Source organism: Tachyglossus aculeatus, chromosome 5 (assembly GCF_015852505.1).
Source record: "Tachyglossus aculeatus isolate mTacAcu1 chromosome 5, mTacAcu1.pri, whole genome shotgun sequence".
NCBI lineage: Eukaryota > Metazoa > Chordata > Mammalia > Monotremata > Tachyglossidae > Tachyglossus > Tachyglossus aculeatus.
This window is the reverse complement of record NC_052070.1, coordinates 31,746,714-31,771,482: the sequence shown is the minus strand read 5'-3', so window position 1 is coordinate 31,771,482 and position 24,769 is coordinate 31,746,714. Positions and strand designations below refer to the sequence as shown.

Here is a 24,769-nt window from a genome sequence, read left to right as displayed (position 1 = left end):
CTTTCTGTCCCATTGTTCCTGAACCTGTTCACTTTCCAAACCCTTGGTCCTCCCTAAAGTTAGTTCAAATGGAATCTCGGGAACATGTCCTATTTTCCATCACCTCAAGTTTCACTTCATTTTTGAACTGTCAGTGAATTATCTTGCCATCGTTATTGTAGCAAAATGAAATGTGAGGTTTCTCGCTGAGCTGTCTGGTTTGAGTTACAACAATGATAAATATTAGTCCCCAAACGAGAAGATGGAATACTACTTCATTTTCACACAGAACAACAGCAAGGACAAACATAAGCTAGATTTTTCACAGCCAAAAAGAAGCCAAGGGTCCAGCGAATCCAATATTCTGTTCTATTTGTTTCAGTGCTTCAGATGATCTTCAGAGTTGGGGTATCATAGCTTGGAAGAGGGAAATTGAGCATAGTGGGTTTGATAAATGTAGACAGCCAATCTAGACAACTCAGTTTCAAAAATAATTTTTTCTCCAGCAGTTTTTTGACCTGAATAAACCAGATGATCATTCAACCCTCCATTGCCTGCAAAGACGTAGTCTATTTAGAAGTGTGTGATATGTCTGTAAATATTTTTGTCAGTCTTCCCCTTTTAGTACTTCAATTTTGATGGGTAGGAAAAATGTGTTGTGCTTCTGTCGTACTTTTCCAAGCGCTTAGTTCAGCACCTTGCACTAAGGAGATGCTCAGTAAATAGTATTACTATTACAGAGAAGCAGTGTAGCTAAGTGGAAATAGCAAGGGCTTGGTAATCAGCCGTTGTGGGTTCTAATCCTGGCTCTGCCACTTGTCTGCTGTTTGACCTTGGGCAAGCCACTTAACTTTTCTGGGCCTCAGTTACCTCATCTGTAAAATGGAGATTAAGACTGTGATCTGCTTACCTTGTATCTACCACAGCACTTAGAACAGTACTTGACACATAGGAAGTGATTAACAAGTACCTTAATTATTATTATTATCATTACTACTATTACTTTTTATGCTTCTGTTGTACTCTCCCAAGCACTTAGTACAGTGTTGTGAACTGAGCAGGTGCTTAGTAAATACCATTGATTGCCTGATCTTCTGCATCCCAGAAGCTATTCCTTAAACCTCCCTCAATATTTGGTTCTGAATTCTGCTGGCTTTTCCTCCATTTTTCCTGAGCTATTCCCTTCCTCTCTACCCATATGACCACTCTGCTGGTTCAAGTACTTATTTCCTGTGTAGATCACTCTGTCAGCTCTTCCCAGCTTCCCTGCCTACTGTCTCTCTTCAATTCAATCTCTCCTACTTTTGGATGCCTAAAACATCTTCCTAAAGAAACGTTCAGACCTCATTCAGTCCCTGCAAAGAAAACTCCAACTGTCACCCCTTTCTCTCTGTATCAAATAAAAACTCTTAACTATTGTATAAAATGTACTCCACCAATTCTCTCCTGTCTTGAAGATTCCACATTTCGTCTGTCTTAAACGTTTAAATCTCATATTATATTCTTTGCTCTTCCAAAGCTATCTTTGCCCTCAACTCTTCCATCTCTGACCTATTATGTAACCCCTTCCCCCTGTCTTCAAATACACCAGATTGCATCACTCTGCAACTTAAAATCTGTTGAAAACTTTCCTTCTCCAGGAGATATTCAAATTAATCCCCTTTTCCTGACCCATGCCATTCCAAAATATGTGCTTTGTGTAGATTAGGGAAGCAAAATTTACTGAACACCCCAATAGCAACTTATCCCCTCAAAAGATTATCGTTTCATGAAACAAGTTTAATTTCTTTCATATTTAAATCTGACGCTGAGAAGTGTCTTCAAATTGACGGTGTTGTGATATAGTGATACGAATTTTGTGGACAGTTGACTCCCGGAACATAGTACTGAGTTTAAACACATTTTAGTAGGTGCTGAACTTGGCACTTATTATTATTCTTATAATTTGAGTCCCACATTTTTCAGAGATGAAAAATAAACATGTAGGCACTAAAGAAGATAACTATAGCACAGTCATTAACTCTACAGTCTGTGAACTCTCTGGGAAATTAGTAGGCTATTAAATGATAACAGAGAACAATTTGGTGAGGACTGATAACTCCTGAATTGGGGAATCATGTTTCAATAAGATATACCACGCTTATGTCTCCATTAGTGAATTTCTCAATTGTAATTGGGGACAGAGAATTCACTGGTGTCTTGAACTATGTAAGATGTTTTTGTGTGGAATATCAGAAAACGGTTCCTCTATCTTATGCTGTGTATACTTAATTCTCCAGACCTGTGTGGGATTTCTAGGGGTAGATGGTCACTCATAGTGCAAAGCAGTGCCTATGCTGATAAATCTCCTTTAATGACTGAAAAATGAAACTACATAGGAAAAACACTGTGACCAAGAATTTCTTTAATCATTTATCAACCTTTGCCATTCAATTCCCATGTTTGCTTTTATTAGCCAAGCAGTTGCATATCAAGGTCTTTACCATTAATTCAAGTGAACTATTCTTCCACATTGCTTTCCTGTATTTTTTTAATGAAGTTTCTCTCAATATACTTAACCCACCTATGGAACAGGACTAATTGTTTTTTTCTCGATTTTTAAGATCCTGACTTTAAGGACCTTGGAGTTTTGAAACCATTACCAGGTTGGTATACTGGATGTTAAAAACAAAACCCAGAGGCCTTTGCATTCCGTTGGAGAAACACACTTTCGGTTGTTATTCAAGTTCCTTTCCTTCTTTGTTTGGTATTTTGTCATTTAGTGTGTGAGTTTGAGCTGGGCGGAACCGATGGCATTGTGGAGTCTGTGCAGATTGCGAAGGAAGGGAAAGCTCCGGCCACGGAAGCGATTGATTGTAAATGGTACATCCGAGCACCTCCACGATCCAAGGTCAGTCGCCGGCCCCCGAACTGATCGTCCCATGAATGGTCAGGCTGCCTGTGTTGATCTCCCCCCCGAGAGTGCACGCTGCTCTGTTGCTGACAGCCAAACTCCACTTGCAAGCTATTATCCCCTTTCTGCTGTGGAAAGGACTGTGTCACCTCGCCACCAGCGTAACCTTCAGTGCTATAAATAAGCACTCAGGGAGCCCATTGGGATGGCCCGTCCACCCTATGGGCAAAACGCTAAATGGCAACTTGAGCGGTTAGGCTAGTCATGCTCGGATCTCAGGGATTGGTGGCGTTGGCTGGCTGCGGTCACTTTGACGCTTTCTCCCTGTTCCCTAAAGGCCCTACACTGATGGACAGGAAGGAAAAACCAGTTTCAAGGACATAAAAACTCCCCATTGACCGTGTTAAGAAGCACTGTGGCTTAGTGGATAGAGCACAGGCCTGGGAATCAGAAGGACCTGGGTTCTAATCCTAGCTCCGCCATATGTTTTCGGTGTGACCTTGGGCAAGTCACTTCCCTTCTCTGGGTTTCATTTACCTCATCTGTTAAATGGGGACTAAGAGCGTGGGCCCCATTTGGTGCCCTACCTGATTAACTAAGCACTATACCAAGTACATGGGAGGGAACAATATTCATTCACTCATTCAATTGAATTTATTGAGTGCTTACTGTGTGCAGAGCACTGTACTGAGCATTTGGGAAAGCACAATATAACACATTCCCTGCCCACAACAAGCTTATAGCATAGAGGATAAGTTTACAATAGAGTTGATAGACATGATCCCTGCCGTGGGCAAGATCACAATCTAGCAGGGGACGCAGACACTAAAATACATTACAGGTAGGAGAAAGCAACAAAGACATGCACATCATGAGGAGAGGAATTTGGGGTGAGTTTCTAGGTGCTTGAGGGATGCTGGGGGAGATAGACTAGTCAGGGAAGGCTTCTTGGAGGAGACATAGCAAGGTGTGGGTTTCATTGTCCAACAGCCTGAATCCCCTTTCTTTTTCATTAGAGGCAGAATAGCCCTGGACGTAGGGCAGAACTCGATCTCAGGCCCTCTTTCCCTCACACATGACAGCAGGATGTTACAGGAGCAGTTGGGTGTTGAGTGGGTGGTAAGATGTGATAGCTAGGCCGTATTCTCTAGGAGGCTTAAGCAGTCCACTGTTGGCGAGGGCCACATTCTCAGTGGACACACTCCCTGCTGAATCCCCAACACCAACTTAGTTGGAAAGCATGTAGTTGGGAAGCAGCAAGGTCAAGTGGATAGAGCATGACCCTGGGAGTCAGAAGACCTGAATTCTAGTCTCAGCTCCTCCACTAGTCTACTGTGTGACCGTAAGCAAGTCACTTGACTTCTCTGTGCCTCGGATACCTCATTGGTAAAATGGGGATTAAGACTATGAGCCCCGCATGGGAAACGGACTGCGTCCAACTTGATTACCTTGTATCTACCCCAGTGACTTAGTACAGTGCCTGGCCCGCAGTAAGCATTTAACAAATGCCATTAAATAAACAAAGAAGCAAAAAACACTGAGGCAGCTGGGAATTTGCTTGTCCTGTGCTAGGAGCTGCTCAGAGATAGCAGTCCATCCTTGGACTGCCTCCCTGGAACTCAGGGTTTCTAACGACTTGGATGTCCTAATCCACCAGGCCCCGAACCCTGGGCTCAGCTGCCCCACTCACTGTCCTGGTCCCTGACTAATCAAAATGGGGAATTAATGCTCTGAGCCCCATATGAGGCATGGACTGTGTTCAACTTGATTATCTTCTATCTACCCTAGCACTTAACAGTACCTGGCACATAGTAAGTGCTTAATAAACACCAAAAAACAGTTCCCTGGCTCCCTGGAGCAGAAAATGTGGACCTGTATGGCCAACCCGAAGATATTCTGGGAACGTGATTGTGTTTCCAGATTCCCAGGTCACAGGCTGGAGGAGGACTTGCTGCTTGCTAGGGATTCAACGTTAGGTAGTCTTCTTGGTTGGGAGCCCCTTGGGTGGCTGGTGATTTATGTAGATTGCCCCAGGCAAAGTAGTTAATGCTCTTGCCCTCTGAATTGATAAGAACTCATTCAAACCTCAGAATGTCCTGGGGAGACTCAGACTAAGGAACAAGTCTGTGTCCTTGAGTTGAGTATTGGGAAATTTGAGCCTGCTTCTTACCCAGGTGCTAGGAGCCGGTGAGCAGCCCAGTCAGGTCAAACAGCCAAATCTATTGGACCCCGATGAAGGGTGTAAGAGTTTGCATTTTGAGCAAAGGGGATAAACTGGGGTGGTTCTTTAAGGGGAAGTGGAGGAGGGAGGGAATAGGCCTCCTTTGTTTCCAGGGAGAGGGTCTCAAAGATTGTTGCTGGGGCCTGATGGGAAAGCTAAGCCCCTGACCTTTTCTCAGTCAGCCAGCACTGGAACTAACTGGATGCAGAGATCCCCCGAGGGGCCAGCACCCAGCAGAGGTAAGAGATGTCCTCAGCTTGTGAAGGAGCTCCAATCAGGCAGACAGAGCAGGTTGGGGGTGATAGGAAGGGGAAAGAACACTGCTCACCTCAGCCTTCTGCCATCAGGAGGCTTACAATCTAGAGGGAGAAATCGCCGCCCCCACTAAACTAATTTATAGAAATAAGAAGAAATAAGGTGTCTGAATCTGAATGTAAGATGTGAGGTAAGATATATTGAAGCGGCATGGCCTCGTGGATAGAACACAGGCCAGGGATTCAGAGGACTTGGATTCCCCCACTTGTCTTTTGTGGGACCTTGGGCAAATCACTTAACTTATTACCTTGGGCAAGTCACTTGCCCAGGGTAAGCAGCGTGGAAAGCAGCGTGACTTAGTGGAAAGAGCCTGGGCTTGGGAGTCAGAGGTCATGGGTTCTAATCCTGGCTCCACCGCTTGTCAGCTGTGTGACTTTTGGCAAGTCGCTTAACTTCTCTGGGCCTCAGTTCCCTCATCTGTAAAATGGGGATTAAGATTGTGAGCCCCACATGGGACAACCTGATCACCTTGTATTCCCCCAAGCACTTAGAACAGTGCTTGGCACATAGTAAGCGCTTAACAAATACCAAAATTAATTAATTAATTAAGGCACATACACATACCTTAGGTATGTTGTGTGCACTGGCATGGGGAGGGGGAGGCAGAGCTTATAGGGAGCAGGGATGGGGGTCCAGAAAGGGGAGGGGGATTGAGAGAAGGGTCAAGGTGGGGAGGGGGTAAAAAGGAGAAAAACGGAAGGGAAGGAGGGAGGGCATTTATACTGTCCTGTGAAATTGCCTCTTGTCAGCATCATATCCAGTCCAAATTGTCTAGTGGAGAAGCAGCGTGGCTCAGTGGAAAAAGCCCGGGCTTTGGAGTCAGAGGCCATGGGTTCAAATCCCGCCTCCACCACATGTCAGCTTTGTGACTTTGGGCAAGTCACTTCACTTCTCTGGGCTTCAGTTACCTCATCTATAAAGTGAGGATGAAGACTGTGAGCCCCATGTGGGACAACGTGATCACCTTGTAACCTCCCTATCACTTAGAACAGTGCGTTGTACATAATAAGTGCTTAATAAGTGCTATCATTATTATTATTATTATCACCCCAGTGCTACTTCTTTTTGGAGGCAAACCTCTAATAATAATAACAAAAATAACTGTGGTATTTGTTAAACACTTACTATGTTCCAGACATTGTACTAAGCACTGGAGTGTATGCCAGCTAATCAGATTGGACAGTCCATGTCCCACATGGAACTCACAATCTTAATCCCCATTTTACGGATGAGGAAACTAAGGCAAAGAAAGTTAAGTGAGTTGCCCAACGTCACACAGCAGACAAGAGACAGAGCCGGGATTAGTATCCACCTCCTCTGACTCTAAGGTCTGTGCTCTTTCTACTAGGATATGCTGCTTCTCATCATCCCGATGCTTGGTCCCCCCTCTCAAACCCCATCATTCAATTCTGGCAATCAGGCAACATGGTTCTTCTACTGAGACAAGAAGAAACTGACAGCTTCCAGCCCAGGGATGGAGGTGGTTAGCTAAATTGAGTCACTCCTGTCATTCTTTCGTCCCTCAATTCCAAGCTGTGAGTTTGGTGAGAAAAAACAGTGGGAAATCAGACTCATCACAAGCATCTCTTCCCTTCACCTCCAGGGAACGCAGAACCTCCATTTGCAGGAAAGATCAGTTAGGCCACTGGAAGCAGCACAGTCTAGTGAATAGAACATGGAGCTGGGAGACAGAAGGACCTGAGTTCTAATGCCGCTCTGCCACTTCTCTGCTGTGTGACCTTGGGCAAGTCACTTCATTTCTTGGAGCCTCAGTTACCTCATCTGTTAAATGTATATGAAGACTGTGAGCCCCATTTGGGATGGGACGGTGTCCAACCTTATTTGCTTGTATCCAGCCCAGTGCTTAGTACGATGCCTGGCACATAGCGCTTAACAAGTTCCATAAAAAACAAAGTTATTTTGGGGTTTCTCCTATTCTCCATTGCTACCTGAGCTGCACTACTTTCTCCTATCCTGCAGCTCGGAACATCTTGAGAGAGAAGAGGCTGGTCTTCTTTCCTTTAATCAATCAATCAATCAATCACATTTATTGAGCACTTACTGTGTGCAGAGCACTGTACTAAGCACTTGGGAAGTACAAGTTGGCAACATGTAGAGACGGTCCCTACCCAACAATGGGCTCACAGTCTAGAAGGGGGAGACAGAGAACAAAACCAAACATATTAACAAAATTAAATAGAATAGATATGTACAAGTAAAATAAATAAGTAAATAGAGTAATAAATATGTACAAACATATATACATATATACAGGTGCTGTGGGGAAGGGAAGGAGGTAAGAAGGGAAGGAGGTAAGATGGGGGGATGGAAAAGGGGATGAGGGGGAGAGGAAGGAGGGGGCTCAGTCTGGGAAGGCCTCCTGGAGGAGGTGAGCTCTCAGTAGGGCCTGAGCTTGGCATGGGCTTTAAGCTGAAACCCCATGACAATTCCTGCATTTGTCCAGGAAGTGGTTAGGAGGAGGCAGGGTCTAGGATCTTGCAAATTGCAGACATTTTCTCATAAGAAGCAAAAATCCCCAACACCCCTCACCCCTGTGAATGCCCACTTGGGCATGAACAGCCTCCCTATATCTGTCCATCAATAGTATTTATTGAGTGCCTACTGTCTGTGGAGCACTGTACTGAGTGGTTGGGTGAGTATACCAGATTTAATAGATCAAATATCTGCCATCACGAGGCTTACAATCTAGAGGAAGAAAAAAAACTTCCTAAACTAATTTAAAGAAATGTGGAGGTATAAGTCCAAGTCCAAGACTGAGCTCCTTATTTTCCTTCCCAAACCCTGTCCTCTCCCTGACTTTCCCGCCACTGTAGATGGCACTACCATCCTTCCTGTCTCACAAGCCCGCAGTCTTGGTGTCATCCTCGACTCTGCTCTTTCATTCACCCCACATATCCAACCCGTCACCAAAACCTGCCAGTCTCACCTCCAAAAACATCACCAAGATCTGCCCTTTCTTATCCATCCAAACTGCTACCTTGCTGGTTCAATCTCTCATCCTACCCCAACTGGAGTACTGCATCAGCCTCCTCTTTGATCTCCCATCCCCCTGTCTCTCCCTGCTTCAGTCTATACTTCACTCTGCTGCCTGGATTATCTTTGTACAGAAATGCTCTGGGCATGTCACTACCCTTCTCAAGAATCTCCAGTAGTTGCCTGTCAACCTACGAATCAAGCAAAACTCCTCACTCTTGGCTTCAAGGCTCCCCATCACCTCGCCACCTCCTACCTCACGTCCCTTCTCTCCTACAGTCCAGCCCGCACTATCTGCTCCTCTGCCGCTAACCTCCTCACTGTGCCTCATTCTCGCCTGTCCCGCCGTCGACTCATGGCCCACGTCCTTCCCCTGTCCTGGAATGCCCTCCCTCCACACATCTGCCAAACTAGCTTTCTTCCTCCCTTCAAAGCCCTACTGAGAGCTCACCTCCTCCAGGAGGCCTTCCCAGATGGAAGCCCCTTTTTCCTCTCCTCCTCCCCATCTCCCCCGCCCTACCTCCTTCGCCTCCCCACAGCACTTATATATTTTTGTACAGATTTATTACTCTATTTATTTTACTTGTACATATTTACTATTCTATTTTATTTGTTAATGATGTGCATATAGCTATAATTCTATTTATTCTCATGTTTTTGACACCTCTCTACATGTTTTGTTTTGTTGTCTGTCTCCCCCTTCTAGACTGTGAGCCCGTTGTTGGGTAGGGACCATCTCTATATGTTGCCGACTTGTACTTCCCAAGTGCTTAGTACAGTGCTCTGCACACAGTAAGCGCTCAATAAATATGACTGACTGACTGAATGAATAAGGAATATGAATGTGAATGAGTACTAAGGAGACAGGGTATAATAATAATGATGGTATTTGTTAAGCGCTTACTATGTGCCAAATACTGTTCTAAGCACTGGCATAGATAGAAGGTAATCAGGTTGTCCCATGTGGGTCTCACAGTCTTAACCCCCATTTTACAGATCAGGGAACTGAGGCACAGAGAAGTTAAATGACTTGCCCAAAGTCACACAGCTGATAAGTGGTGGAGTCGGAATTAGAACCCACGACCTCTGACTCCCAAGCTCATGCTCTTTAACCTAAACCATGCTGCTTCTCTTACATATCTTATATGTAAGCTATCGGGTAAGATATCTTGAATCAACATGGCCTTGTGGATAGAACACAGGCCTGGAAGTCAGAGGACTTGGATTCTGCCACTTGTCTGCTGTGGGACCTTGGGCAAATCACTTAACTTCTCTGGGCCTCAGTTACCTCACCTATAAAATGGGGATTAAGACTGAGATCCCTGTGTGGGACAGGGACTGTGTCCAATCTGATTATCTTGTATCTACCCCAGTGCTTTGTACAGTGCCTGTAAGTTGTTCAGGTAGTTATTGTGTACAACTGCTTAGGTGGTATACAAGTGTTGAAGTGAAAATTACAGATGTTATAGGGTGGGAGGGTTGAGAGATTAATCAAAGAAAGCCTCTTGTAGGAGATCAGACTTCAAGAAGATCTTTAAATAATTATGATATTTGTTAAATGCTAAACGTTCCATGTGTTGAACCTTGTTGAAACTACTGGGATAGATAGAAGTAAATTCATATTAGACACAATCCCTGTCCCACATGAGGATCACAATGTGAGCATGGCTCAGTGGAAAGAGCACGGGCTTTGGAGTCAGAGGTCATGGGTTCAAATCCCTGCTCCACCAATTGTCAGCTGTGTGAGTTTGGGTAAGTCACCTAACTTCTCTGTGCCTCAGTTACCTCATCTGTAAAATGGGGATTAAGACTGTGAGCCCCACGTGGGACAACCTGATTACCTTGTATCCTCCCAGAACTTAGAACAGTGATTGGCACATACTAAGCCCTTAATAAATGCCATTATTATTATTATTATTAAATAGGAGGGTGGACAGATATTTAATCTCCATTTTACAGAGGAGGAAACTGAGGCACAAAGAAATTAACTGATTTGCCCAAGTGGTGGAGCCAGAATTAGAACTCTGACCCTCTGAGGCCCAGGCCCATGCTGTTTCTTATGCTTCAAGATGGGGAAAGCTGTGGAGGGGAGAAGGAGTTTCAGACAAAAGAGGGCGTGTAGGTGTATGCGGTGGGTCTGGAAGAAATGAGCACAAGGCCCAGTGAATAAGTTAGCTTGAGAGGAGCCAGAAGAGCAACCTGGGGTGTCGTGGAAGAAGAAGTGGATAAGCAGAGAAGGACCAGCATGGCCTGGTGACTAGGGCATGGGCCTGGGACCCAGAAGGATCTGGGTTCTAATTTCAGCTTTGCCACCTGTCTGCCGTGTGACCTGGGCAAGTCACATCACTTCCCTGTGTCTCAGTTACCTCATCTGTAAAAAAAGGATTAACACTGTGAGCCCCAAGTGGACTGCATCCAACCTGATAATATGGTATCTACCCTAGGGCTTAGCACAGTGCTTAATAATAATGATGATAATAATAATAATAGTAATAATAATAATGGCATTCATTAAGCCAAGCTAGCTCTCTTCCTCCCTTCAAGGCCCTACTGAGAGCTCACCTCCTCTAAGATGCTTTCCCAGACTGAGCCCCCTCCTTCCTCTCCCCCTCCTCCCCATCTCCATCCCCCCCGCCCTACCTCCTTCCCTTCCCCACAGCATCTGTATATATGTATATATGTTTGTATGTATTTATTACTCTATTTATTTATTTATTTTACTTGTACATATCTATTCTATTTATTTTATTTTGTTAATATGTTTTGTTTTGTTCTCTGTCTCCCCCTTCTAGACTGTGAGCCCACTGTTGGGTAGGGACTGTCTCTATATGTTGCCAACTTGTACTTCCCAAGCGCTTAGTACAGTGCTCTGCACACAGTAAGCAAGCGCTTAGTACAGTGCTCTGCACACAGTAAGCGCTCAATAAATACGATTGATCGATTGATTGATTAAGCGCTTACTACGTGCAAAACACTGTTCTAAACACTGGGGAGGATACAAGGTGATCAGCTTGCCCCACGTGGGGCTCACAGTCTTAATCCCCATTTTACAGATGAGGTAACTGAGGCACAGAGAAGTTAGGTAACTTGCCCAAAGTCACACAGCTGACAATTGGCGGAGCCGGAATTTGAACCCACGACCTCTGACTCCCAAACCCATATTCTTTCCACTGAGCCACGCTGCTTCTCTGCACATAGTAAGCACTTAACAAATACCATCATTATTGTTATTAATTAGGAGTGGATTAATCCTGACATCTCTCTCAGGGCCACACCTGGAGAGTTTCCAGTACTCTACCAGTCTCAGCTATGGGAGGGAGAGTCAAGCAGAGGCATATCCATTCTGTTACTAGCTTGGGCAGTGGCTAATGAGTAGAAGGCAATCTGCTACAAGTCAAAACTCACCTGTGCTGGGCAGCAGTGGCACGAGAGGGAGTCGAGGAGAGAGACACGTTTACTGCGTGGTAGGAGGCAATGGTAGATCACTTCTGTATTTTTACCGAGAAAACTCTATGGATACGCTACCAGAACGATTAAAGATGAAAGTGGGTCGTTCTGGGAGCGATGTGTCTATGATGTCGCTCTGGGTTGGATATGACTTGAAAGCATAAAACAACAAGAAATCCTGACAGTAGAGTTTAACACAATGGGGCTTGAAAACTTTCCCTACATGTCCTTCCAGCACAGACTTTCATAACAACATCCAATCTACTTGTTTTTTTGTTGTTGTCTCTCTCCCCATTCTAGACTGTGAGACAGCTATTGGGTAGGGATTGTCTCTATCTGTTGCCGAATTGTACTTTCCAAGCGCTTAGTACAGTGCTCTGCTCACAGTAAATGCTCAATAAATATGATTGAATGAATGAATTTAGCAGATAGCAGAAACCCCACCTCCTCACCTGCCCTGTCTTTACCAATGGGTAATTTATCAGATGGGATTTATCAATTCTAATATATTGTACAGTCCCAAGAAGAAGCAGCATGGCTCAGTGGAAAGAATGTGGGCTTGGGAGTCAGAGGTAATGGGTTTGAATTCGGGCTTAGCCACTTGTCAGCTGTGTGACCTTGGACAAGCCATTTAACTTATCTGTGCCTCAGTTATCTCATCTGTAAAATGGGGATTAAGACTGTGAGCCCCACGTGGGACAACCTGATCACCTTGTATCCCCCCCCGCCAGCGCTTAGGACAGTGCTTTGCACATAGTAAGCACTTAACAAATACCATTTTAAAAAAAGGGCTGAGTGAGGAGCTCTGCGCACAGTTAGCACTCAATAAAACCACTGCTTGTTTGGTTTCTAGTGCTTGCTCTGGTCATCACTGTGAAGCACAGAGATGACTAGAAGAGTATGGGCCCAGGAGTCAGAGGACCTGGGTTCTAATACCGGATCCACCACTTGGCTGCTGGGTGATTTGAGCAAGTCTCTGAACTTCACTGAGCTTCAGTTCCCTCATCTGTAAACTAGGGATTAATGCTGTTAGTTCCATGTGGCGCATGAACTGAGTCCAACCTGATTATCTTGTATCCACCCCAGGGCTTAGTACAGTGCCTGGCACATAGAAAGTGCTTAACAAATACCATCAAAAAAGTGCCTATTAGCTGTTACCTGGATTTACCTTTTTTTTTGTATGATGCTTGTGAGAAGAGGGTATGGAATAATCCTGGACAATTGCCTTCTTCCTTCTCCATTCCCACAGTCATGGTAGTACTATTACTGATGAAGTGTTACTGTATCCAAAGCACTGTAATAAGTGCTGGGAAAAAATGCACAGCTGACAATTAGACATGATTGCTCACCCCAAGGGGTACACAGTCAAAATTAGTTGTTGGAGGTTGCCACATATAGAAATACAACAACATAAAAGATGATAACAAATACAAAAAAAAATGAGGAACATCATCTACTACACTGATACAAGCACTTATTCTATTACTTCTTATTACTGCATCATCCTCCTCATTGACCTTCCTTGCTTCCTTTCTCTTCCAATTTCAGTCCGCAGTTAACTCTGTTGCCCAGATCATTTTTCTAAAAAAGGTTCAGTCCACTTCACCTGACTTCTGAAGAAACTCCAGTGGCTGCCCATCCATCTCCATATCAAACAAAAACTCACCGTCGCACTCAATCAGCTCAACCCTTCTACCTTCATTGATTGACTTTCTAGCAGCTCTAATTCCTTGCTCTTCTAGTGCCATCTTGCTCACTGTGCTTCAGTCTCATCTACCTCACTGCCAGGCCTCTTCCCCTTGTCCTCCTTCTGATCTATCTTACCCCCATCTTACCTCCTTTCCTTCCCCACAGCACCTATATATATGTATATACGTTTGTACATATTTATTACTCTATTTATTTATTTATTTTACTTGTACATATCTATTCTATTTATTTTATTTTGTTAGTATGTTTGGTTTTGTTCTCTGTCTCCCCCTTTTAGACTGTGAGCCCACTGTTAGGTAGGGACTGTCTCTATATGTTTCCAACTTGTACTTCCCAAGCGCTTAGTACAGTGCTTTGCACACAGTAAGCGCTCAATAAATAGGATTGATTGATTGATTGATCTAGAAATCCCTCCCCTTCCACATGTCAGCCCACCACTTCCCTGACATCAAAGCCTTATTAAAATCCCATCTGTTCCAAGAGGGCTTCCCCAACTAAGCCCTCTTTTCCCTGACTCCCTCAGCATAGCCTAGTGGCAAGAGCACAGACTTGGGAGTCAGAGGTCATGGGTTCTAATCCTGCCTCTTCCACTTGTCTGCTGTGTGACCCTGGGCAAGCCACTTAATTTCTCTGTGCCTCAATTACCTCATCTGTAAAAATGGGGATTAAGACTGTGAACCCCATGTGGGACAACCTGATTACCTTGTATTTACCCGGGCACTTAGTACAGTGCTTGGCACATTGTAAGCATTTAACAAATACCATAATTATTATTATTGTCATCTTTTCATGTAGATTTGTACCTTTTGTGCACTTGATATTCACCCCACCCTCATCCTCACAGCCCTTATGTACATATCCGTAATTTATTTATATTAATGTCTATCTCCCCCTCTAGACTTTAAGCTCCTTGTGGACATAGGGACCGTCTCTATATGTTGCCAACTTGTACTTCCCAAGTGCTTAGTACAGTGCTCTGCACGCAGTAAGCGCTTAATAAATAAGATTGAATGAATGAATCAAACCTGTATACCACCTCCCTTGCATTGTAATCTCCCAAGTTCTTAGTACAATGTACTTAGTACAATCTCCCAAGTTCTTAGTACAAAAGTGCTTAGTAAAGTGTTCTGCACACAGTAAGCACTCAATATATATGATTGAATGAATGAAAAGTGCTCAATAAATGTAATTGGTTGATTGAACGTTGATGCCTTTGTGTGTGGTATCACAAGGACTGATTCACTTGAGAAATGCTAGGTAAGAAAATAGTTTACTTAACAGATTAAATTTCCTGTATGGATTCTGCCCAATGGCATAAAATAAATAGTAAAGTTCAGGTTTCCCAAATGGGGATCAAGAGTGCCTATGCTATCTTTGAGCAGGAAGGAGAGTAGTCTTAGTGAAGCCATAATAAGTGCCCCCCAAAGTCTATTTTTGAATGCTCCTCACATTGACCAGTACTTAACAAAGAATGGTAACAGACATGATTTTTCAGTCATTGGGTCCAAAGGAGGGAAGAAAAATGTCCTAATGAAAAGAAACTGACCTGATTCCATGAAAAATACATTTTCCCAATGTTCTGCTTGATTTTCTTCCTAATAAATCTTCTTTCGTCTTTGTTATATGAGTCAGTCTGGAACTGGGGCCGTTTCTCAGCTAAAGCTTGGGTAATCCCAGCCTAGTACAGTTTCTATTTTATATACCATTGTGGATGGAGGTGGGGAGGGGTGGTTAAAGGTCTATCCCTTTTTGGCTCTGCACATCAAAAAGTGATTCCCGCCTTTCACTTATCAAGTCTGCCCATGAAGTCAGAGATACTTGGATACCATTTAAACGTTCTGAGTCTTTTCCTGATCTAGTTAATCAATCATGCTTGTCAGTTCCAACTTTCAGTGATTGATCAAAATGAAGAACTTATCCAAGGTGAATCACTACCAAGGAACTATAATCTTGGAACTACAAACAATCCACACTCTGCATACTCTTCCTTTTCCTTTCGTTGGGTGAAGTTGCCTTATTTTCTAATTTAAATGAAAATAAAAATAGCAGGCATTTCTTTTGTATTATCTATCGATCGGTTGCATTTATTGAGCTTTTCCTCTGTGCAGAGTACCGTACTAAGCCCTAGGGAGAACACAGTACAACGGAGTTAGTAGACATGTTCCCTGCCTTCAAGGAGCTTACATTTTAAAGGGACTTACAGCAATATGATGACACCAGGCTTCCAAGTGGTGGGGTGATGATTTGGCTCTTGATGGGGACAGGGCTAGGCATGATTGGCAAAGGCTTTGGCAGACGAGCACTCAATAGTACTTATCCAGTACTTACTGTGTGCAAGTCTGTGTACTAACTTGTGTGATCCCTGACCTTAAGAATCTTACAGTCTAGCAGATACAGTAATAATAATAATAATTATGGTATTTGTTAAGCACTTAACCTTGTGCCAGGCACCGTACTAAGCACTGGGGTGTATAAAAGCAGATTGGGTTGGACTCAGACCCTGTCCCACGTGGGGCTCACAGTCTCATTCCCATTTTCCAGATGAGGAAACTGAGGCCCAGAGAAGTCAAGTGATTTGCCCAAAGTCATACAGCAGACAAGTGGTGGAGCTGGGATTAGAACCTATGACACTACTTTGACTGGTGTGGCATTGGAGCTTCTAATCCCGGCTCCGCCACTGATCAGCTGTGTGACTTTGGGCAAGTCACTTGACTTTTCTGGGCCTCAGTTACCTCGCCTGGAAATTGGGGATTAACTGTGAGCCCCAGGTGGGACAACCTGATTATCTTGTATCTACCCCAGTGCTTAGAACAGTGCTCAGCACATAGTAAACACTTAACAAATGCCATCATCATTATTATTATTGGAGCTCAGGATGCCTATACCTCCCATGGAATTACCTGTATTCCTTTATCGCAAAAGACTCAATCTTGGTGCTTTTGAAATAATGATAATAATAATAATAATAATAATAATAATAATAATAATAATAGTATCTGTTAAATGCTCGCTATATGCCAGGCACTGTACTAAGCGCTGAGGTGGGTACAAGCAAATTGAGTTGGACACAGTATCGGGTTGGACACAGTCCCTGTCCCATGTGGGGCTCACAGTCTCAGTCTCCATTTTACAGATGAAGTTACGGAGGCACAGAGAAGTGAAGCAACTTGCCCAAGATCACACAATGGACAAGTGGTGGTGCCAGGATTAGAACTCATGACCTTCTGCCTCCCAGTGTCATGCTCTTTCCATTATGTCATGCTGCTTCTCTGTAATATTAGTGTTACTAATAATAATCTACCTCCTCATCAGTCGGTCAGTTGTATTTATTGAGTATTTACTGTATGCAAAGCACTGTACTAAGTGCTTGGGAGAGTACAACAGACACATTCAGCTTGCTTACTCCTACCTTACCTGATCTGCTTCTACAACGCAGCCTGCATACTTTCCTTCTCTAGCACCAATTTACTCTCTGTGGCTTGAACTCATCTATATCGCGGCTGACCCCTTTCCCACATCCAATCAATCAATCAATCAATCGTATTTATTGAGTGCTTACTGTGTGCAGAGCACTGTACTAAGCGCTTGGGAAGTACAAGTTGACAACACATAGAGACAGTCCCTACCCAACAGTGGGCTCACAGTCTAGAAGGGGGAGACAGACAACAAAACCAAACATACTAACAAAATAAAATAAATAGAATAGATATGTACAAGTAAGATAAATAATAAATAAATAAATAAATAAATAAATAAATATAAGTAATATTGTTGCTGCTGCTTGCGTTAAAAAGTATTTAATTGCTGATTCGGTGGATCGCGGGTGTTTCTTACTGGTGGGAAGGGGGATCAATCAATCAATCCTCCCCCTAATTTGTCAATCCCTCCCTCTCATATACACCAGACCACTAATCTCCCCCACTTTCAAAGCACTATTAAGGTCACATCTACTCCAAGAGACTTTCCCTGATTCAGCCTCCTTTTTTATTGCATTTTATTGTATTTCTTAACTGTTTATTGTGTTCCAGGCACTGTCCTAGGCACTGGGGCAGATACAAGCTAGTCAGTTGGATGCAGTCCATGTCTCATACGAGGCTAACAGTCTTAATCACCACTTTGTAGATGAGACAACTGAGGCAAAGACAAATTAAATGACTCACCCAAGGTCACACTGCAGACAAGTGGCAGAGTCAGGATTAGAACCCAGGCCCATGATCTTTCCACTAGGTCACACTGCTTTTCCTCCCAGCTCCCTCTCCCCTCTGTGTCATCTGTGAACTTGGACCTGTGACTTTAGGGGATTTTATATTCATTCCACCCTCAGTCTCACAACACTTATGTACATATCTACAAATTTAATATTATAAATTATTTATTTATATTAATGTCTGCCTCCCCCTCTACACTGTGAGCTCATTGTGGATAGGGACTGTGTGTACCAACTTTGTTGAATTGTACTTTCCCAAGTGCTTAGTGCAATGCTCTGCACAGTGTAAGCACTCAATAAATACCACTGATGGATGGATAATCCTTGTACTTGTTAGGTTTAAGGTTAGGGACAGGGTTAGGGTCATTGATTGATTGATTATCCTTGTACTTGTTTAATGATTACTATTTGCCACACACTGAACTGAGAACTGGGGTAGATACAGTGGCTCAGTGGAAAGAGCACAGGCTTTGGAGTCAAAGGTCATGGGTTCAAATCCCAACTCCGCCACTTGTCAGCTGAGTGACTTTGGGCAAGTCACTTCACTTCTCTGGGCCTCAGTTACCTCATTTGTAAAATGGGGATTAAGACTGTGAGCCCCCCATGGGACAACCTGATCACCTTGTAACCTCCCCAGCACTTAGAACAGTGCTTCGCACATAGTAAGTGCTTAATACATGTCATTATTATTATTACAGGATAATAATAATAATGATGATGATTAAACTTATTATGTGCCAACCACTGTACTAGCAATGGGATAGATACAAGGTAACTGAGTTGGACACAGTCTCTGTCCCACATAAGACTCACAGTCTTAATCCCCATTTTACAGATGAGGTAACTGAGGCATAGAGAAGTAAAGTGAGTTGCCCAAGTCCACACAGCAGACAAGTGGTGATGACTGGATTAGAACTCAAGTCCTTCTGACTCCCAAGGCCATGCTTTATCCATTAGGCCACACTGCTTATAATCAGGTAGTTCACAGTCCTTGTCCCACAAGGGGGCTCACAGTCATTTCATGATTTCATTAAAACCTTCAGAAAACCTTGAGAAGCAGTGTGGCTTAGTGGAAAGAGCACAGGCTTTGGAGTCAGAGGTCATGGGTTCAAATCCCAGCTCCACCAATTGTCAGCTGTGTGACCTTGGACAAGTCACTTCACTTCTCTGGGCCTCAGTTACCTCATCTGTAAAATGGGGATTAAGACTGTGAGCCCCCCGTGGGACAACCTAATCACCTTGTAACCTCCCCAGCACTTAGAACAGTGATTTGCACATAGTAAGCGCTCAATAAATGCTATCATTATTATTATTCAGAAGGAAATATAAATAAAAGAGGGACAAAGATTGTGTTTCTCCTAAGAGCATAATTCTTTTGAATAAAAAATGGTCTTTAAATGGAAAATGTGTTCATTTCCACTCATCAGTTTTACAAAGATGCAATACATTAAATATTAACAGCACATAGAAATGATAGCAAAATAGATCTGAAAAAGCAGATTTTACTCTGCAGATTCCCATTCCAGAAATAGCAGAACTCCCCTCTTCTGGTAGGCTGATTTCATGTGAAAATAATTCTGGGATATTCTTTTTTCAGGAGATGCTTATTTCTGAAATGTCAACATTTCCCTTCTACACACACACACACACGAACACGTGTGTGTGTGTGTGTGTGTGTGTGTGTGTGTGTGTGTGTGTGTGTGTGTGTGTGTGTGTGTGTGAAGCAGCATGGCTCAGTGGAAAGAGCCCAGGCTTTGGAGTCAGAGGTCATGGGTTCAAATCCCAGCTCCGCCAACTCGCAGCTATATGACTTTGGGCAAGTTACTTAACTTCTCTGGGCCTCAGTTCCCTCATCTGTAAAATGGGGATTAAGACTTTGAGCCCCCCGTGGGACAACCTGATCACCTTGTAACCTCCCCAGCGCTTAGAGCAGTGCTTTGCACATAGTAAGTGCTTAATAAATGCCATCATTATTATTATTATATATATATATATATACACACACACACATGTATAGGGAAAGAGAGAGAAAAAGAAGGAGAGAAGGAGAGAGACTTACTGTGAAATTCAATTATGGGTGTGTGGCTAATTGAGAAAGGCAATGTAAGACCCACAGGGCTGACAGCACTTTGCAAACAAATTGGTCTGCTCTTTGTCGGGCTATTATGTTTGCAGTGCCTGGCATTATTTTCACTTTTGTTTCTCTGTCTTATGAGCCTTAAGAAACTTCTTGTAGTACACCTTGCTGGGCTATCTGAGATCATTGACTCCCAGTGTTCAACTAAGAATAAAACTGTTTCCCTGCTTACTATTACTGTATGTGCAATATTCAAATGTGGTAGTAGGGCTGTGCTTTCTTTGAGAAGATGATGCTTCTGGCCGGGAGATCCTATCCAAGCATCTGGTTGTGGCTGCAAAGATCCATGTGTGATCAACACTCCATTCCACATGATGCCTTTGCCACACCAATGTGTTGCTATTTTCAGAGCCTGTATCTGTTTCTGGTCCTCTCAACCTCCCTTAAACCTCCGCTCAAGGATAAACCCCTTCTGATAGTCATTTACCAGACAGGTTCGTCTGCTACAGCTGTCTCCCAATAGTTCACTGCTAAATGAATGTGTTTGACAGTTGATGCTTTTAAACATTAATTCTGCACACTCTGATTTGAGATCATTATGCAGCAGCTCTTTGGATAGCCTGCTATCAATTCTTCTAAATATTTCCTGCAAATCTGGTTTGCTGTGAGGATTGCCCCAGTGCTGATGGATGGATGGATGACATTCCTGGGCCTTATTATTGACATTTCACATTGATGATGGATTGACTGTGTTACTCATGAAGTTGATTAAGAAGCTGGATGTGCTTTCTGAGGGGTAGATTCAATTCTCATAGCCATATAGAAAGTTGGACACTACTATAACCTTGCTGGTCCTTGAGTTTTGTGTAGCATTTGATATCATATTGCTACCAAACTCTGCTGCCCATTGCCTAAAATGTTTGCATCCCTTCTCAAGTCCTTGAATGTAAAGCACAATAACGACCCTATCTAAATGAAGACGTGTTCCATTTCCAATAAACGAGAGATAGCTATTTAAGCATTTTCTGTACAGTTGCATATTTTAAATCCAATTCATAAATAATTTGCACATACACACACACACACACACACACACACAAAGATTATTGTGTGCTAGAAGCAGTGTGACAGTGGAAAGAGCATGGGCTTGGGAATCAGAAGACATGGGTTCTAATCCTGGCTCTGCCACTTGTCTGCTGTGTGATCTTGGGCAAGCCACTTAACTTCTCTGTGCCTCAGTTACCTCATCTGTAGAACAGGGATTAATCAATCAATCAATCAATCAATCGTATTTATTGAGCGCTTACTATGTGCAGAGCACTGTACTAAGCGCTTGGGAAGTACAAATTGGCATCACATAGAGACAGTCCCTACCCAACAGTGGGCTCACAGTCTAAAAGGGGGAGACAGAGAACAGAACCAAACATACCAACAAAATAAAATAAGTAGGATAGAAATGTACAAGTAAAATAAATAAATAAATAAATAAATAGAGTAATAAATATGTACAACCATATATACATATATACAGGTGCTGTGGGGAAGGGAAGGAGGTAAGACGGGGGGATGGAGAGGGGGACGAGGGGAGAGGAAAGAAGGGGCTCAGTCTGGGAAGGCCTCCTGGAGGAGGTGAGCTCTCAGCAGGGCCTTGAAGGGAGGAAGAGAGCTAGCTTGGCGGATGGGCAGAGGGAGGGCATTCCAGGCCCGGGGGATGACGTGGGCCGGGGGTCGATGGCGGGACAGGCGAGAGCGAGGTACAGTGAGGAGATTAGTGGTGGAGGAGCGGAGGGTGCGGGCTGGGCAGTAGAAGGAGAGAAGGGAGGTGAGGTAGGAGGGGGTGAGGTGATGGAGAGCCTTGAAGCCCAGGGTGAGGAGTTTCTGCTTGATGCGCAGATTGATCGGTAGCCATTGGAGGTTTTTGAGGAGGGGAGTAATATGTCCAGAGCGTTTCTGGACAAAGATAATCCGGGCAGCAGCATGAAGTATGGATTGAAGTGGAGAGAGACACGAGGATGGGAGATCAGAGAGAAGGCTAGTGCAGTAGTCCAGACGGGATAGGATGAGAGCTTGAATGAGCAGGGTAGCAGTTTGGATGGAGAGGAAAGGGCGGATCTTGGCAATGTTGCGGAGCTGAGACCGGCAGGTTTTGGTGACGGCTTGGATGTGAGGGGTGAATGAGAGAGCGGAGTCGAGGATGACACCGAGGTTGCGGGCTTGTGAGACGGATAGGATGGTAGTGCCGTCAACAGAGATGGGAAAGTTAGGGAGAGGACAAGGTTTGGGAGGGAAGACAAGGAGCTCAGTCTTCGACATGTTGAGCTTTAGGTGGCGGGCGGACATCCAGATGGAGATGTCCTGAAGGCAGGAGGAGATGCGAGCCTGGAGGGAGGGGGAGAGAGCAGGGGCAGAGATGTAGATCTGGGTGTCATCAGCGTAGAGATGATAGTTGAAGCCGTGGGAGCGAATGAGGTCACCAAGGGAGTGAGTGTAGATTGAGAACAGAAGGGGACCAAGCACTGAACCTTGGGGAACCCCCACAGTAAGAGGATGGGAGGGGGAGGAGGAGCCTGCAAAAGAGACTGAGAAAGAACGACCGGAGAGATAAGAGGAGAACCAGGAGAGGACGGAGTCAGTGAAGCCAAGGTCAGATAACGTGTTGAGGAGAAGGGGGTGGTCCACAGTGTCAAAGGCAGCTGAGAGGTCGAGGAGGATTAGGACAGAGTATGAGCCGTTGGATTTGGCAAGCAGGAGGTCATTGGTGACCTTTGAGAGCGCAGTTTCCGTGGAATGAAGGGGACGGAAGCCAGACTGGAGGGGGGTCGAGGAGAGAGTTGTTGTTGAGGAATTCTAGGCAGCGCGTGTAGACAACTCGTTCAAGGAGTTTGGAAAGGAATGGTAGGAGGGATATGGGACGATAACTAGAAGGTGAGGTGGGGTCAAGAGAGGGTTTTTTTAGGATGGGAGAGACATGGGCATGTTTGAAGGCAGAGGGGAAGGAACCAGTGGAGAGTGATTAAGACTATGAGCCCCATGTAGGGGAATCTGATTACCTTGTATCTACCCCAGCACTTAGAACAGTGTTTAGCAGATGGTAAGTGCTTAACAAATATCATTATTATGATATATATATATGTGCATATATATATACACGTGTGTGTGTGTGTGTGTGTGTGTGTGTGTGTGTGTGTGAGTGCATGTACAGGTAATTCATAAATTTCAGAAGGTGGCATGATTTTGAGTGGAAGGACAACTCTCTTTCATAGAGAGAGAGAGAGAGAGAGAGAGAGAGAGAGAGAGAGAGAGAGAGAGAGAGAGAGAGAGAGAGGAGAGTTATCCTTCCCACTCAAAAAATTTCACACACTGGAATTGTGAAATTCATCTTGAGGTCCAGATTTGACTGAAAAAGTCAGGGAAGGATTCACACTCCCAACTTTATTATGCTCCCAGAGAGATGGTCCCTTGTTGTGCTGTCTTATTTGTTGTTTAAGTGCTTGGCATACATTTGCCACCTTGTCTGTACCTTAACACTGGGAAAGGCCGCACGGCCTAATGAAGGAGGCTCATGGAGACGAGATCTGGATACCCCTCGTTTTGGCAAAGTCTTTCATCAATCAAACAGTCACTGAGAAGGAAGTGGTTTTCTGTCCAGACGATTGCTAGGATCAGGTCATCGAGCTCAGTCTCAGTAGATACTGTTTATTATCCCAAATTCTAAGCTTCTTGAGGGCATGGATTGTGTCTACCGAGTCTGTTGTATTGTACACTCTCATATGCTTAGATTGATTGTCCCAGCTGCCCTCTAGGCAATATCTTCATGTGTCTCTCCTGTTTTCAGTGTCATTTCAGGTATTCACCCCAGCCAAATGACAGGCTTCTAGACTGTGAGCCCGTAGTTGGGTAGGGACTGTCTCTATATGTCACCAACTTGTACTTCCCAAGCGCTTAGTACAGTGCTCTGCACACAGTAAGTGCTCAATAAATATGATTGAATGAACGAATGAATGAAGCCTGCCCACCCTGAGATAGAAGCGACTTTCCCGTGTGACAATTTGGTGCCTGAAATAGCCACCCTTGCCTCACATATGCCCGGCTCTGTTACTCCTGCATCCCATTTATCTAGTTGTGCTGAGGACAGATGCAGGCTTTTGTTGTGGTGGTGGTGGTTGTTTTTGTTGTTGTTCTTGGGGGCCATTTTGTGTTTTGTTGTCTAATAATAATAATACTGATAATAATTGTGATATCTGTTAAGCATTTAATATGTGTCAAGTGCAACACCAAACACTGGGGGAGCTTGGGGGGAAGCAGCATGGCTCAGTGGAAAGAACATGGGCTTTGGAGTCAGTGGTCATGGGTTCAAATCCTGGCTCCGCCAACTGTCAGCTGTGTGACTTTGGGCAAGTCACTTAACTTCTCTGTGCCTCAGTTACCTCATCTGTAAAATGGGGATTAAAACTGTGAGCCTCCGTGGGACAACCTGATCACCTTGTAGTCTCCCTAGCACTTGGAACAGTGCTTTGCACATAGTAAGCACTTAACAAATACCATTATTAATATTATTATTATTATTTTACAAGATCAGCAAGACTGCATCAGAAACAATGCTATCAATGAATGCTATTAGTCCATCAGCCACAGAAAATGTTCATTGAATCGCACCTTACTGAATGACAGCCAGACACCCAAACAGCTGCTCTCTGGTGAGCTTAAATATTAGATTGTAAGCCCACCACGGGACTGGGACTGTGTCTAATTCCCAACTGAGTTACTGTGTATTTTCTCCCAGTGCTTAGTTCAGAGCTCTGTACATAGTAAGTGCCTAATAGATATTGTTATGACTGCTTAAATGGGAAAACTATAAACGAGTTGGAAAGAAAAAAATCATTTAAAGACACAATGACTGGAAATCTGATGGATCAATCATTCAAT

The 24,769-nt window shown here is 44.0% G+C and overlaps 1 protein-coding gene and 1 non-coding gene across 6 annotated transcripts in view; both read left to right on the top strand.

The window, feature by feature from the left end:
- NETO1 (neuropilin and tolloid like 1) overlaps positions 1-24,769 on the top strand; it is a 160,231-nt gene that overhangs the window by 77,128 nt on the left and 58,334 nt on the right. For 4 of the 5 annotated variants that reach the window (XM_038746527.1, XM_038746525.1, XM_038746523.1 and 1 more), the window contains 2 exons: positions 2,583-2,624; positions 2,742-2,869. In XM_038746527.1, coding sequence (XP_038602455.1) covers positions 2,583-2,624; positions 2,742-2,869 — 170 coding nt within the window. The remainder of the gene's footprint in view (positions 1-2,582; positions 2,625-2,741; positions 2,870-24,769) is intronic. The other variant, XM_038746526.1, reaches the window with a different exon arrangement.
- Positions 11,660-11,797, top strand: LOC119929397. Its single transcript, XR_005451523.1, has one exon. It is a non-coding gene; the product is annotated as a small nucleolar RNA SNORA7 (small nucleolar RNA).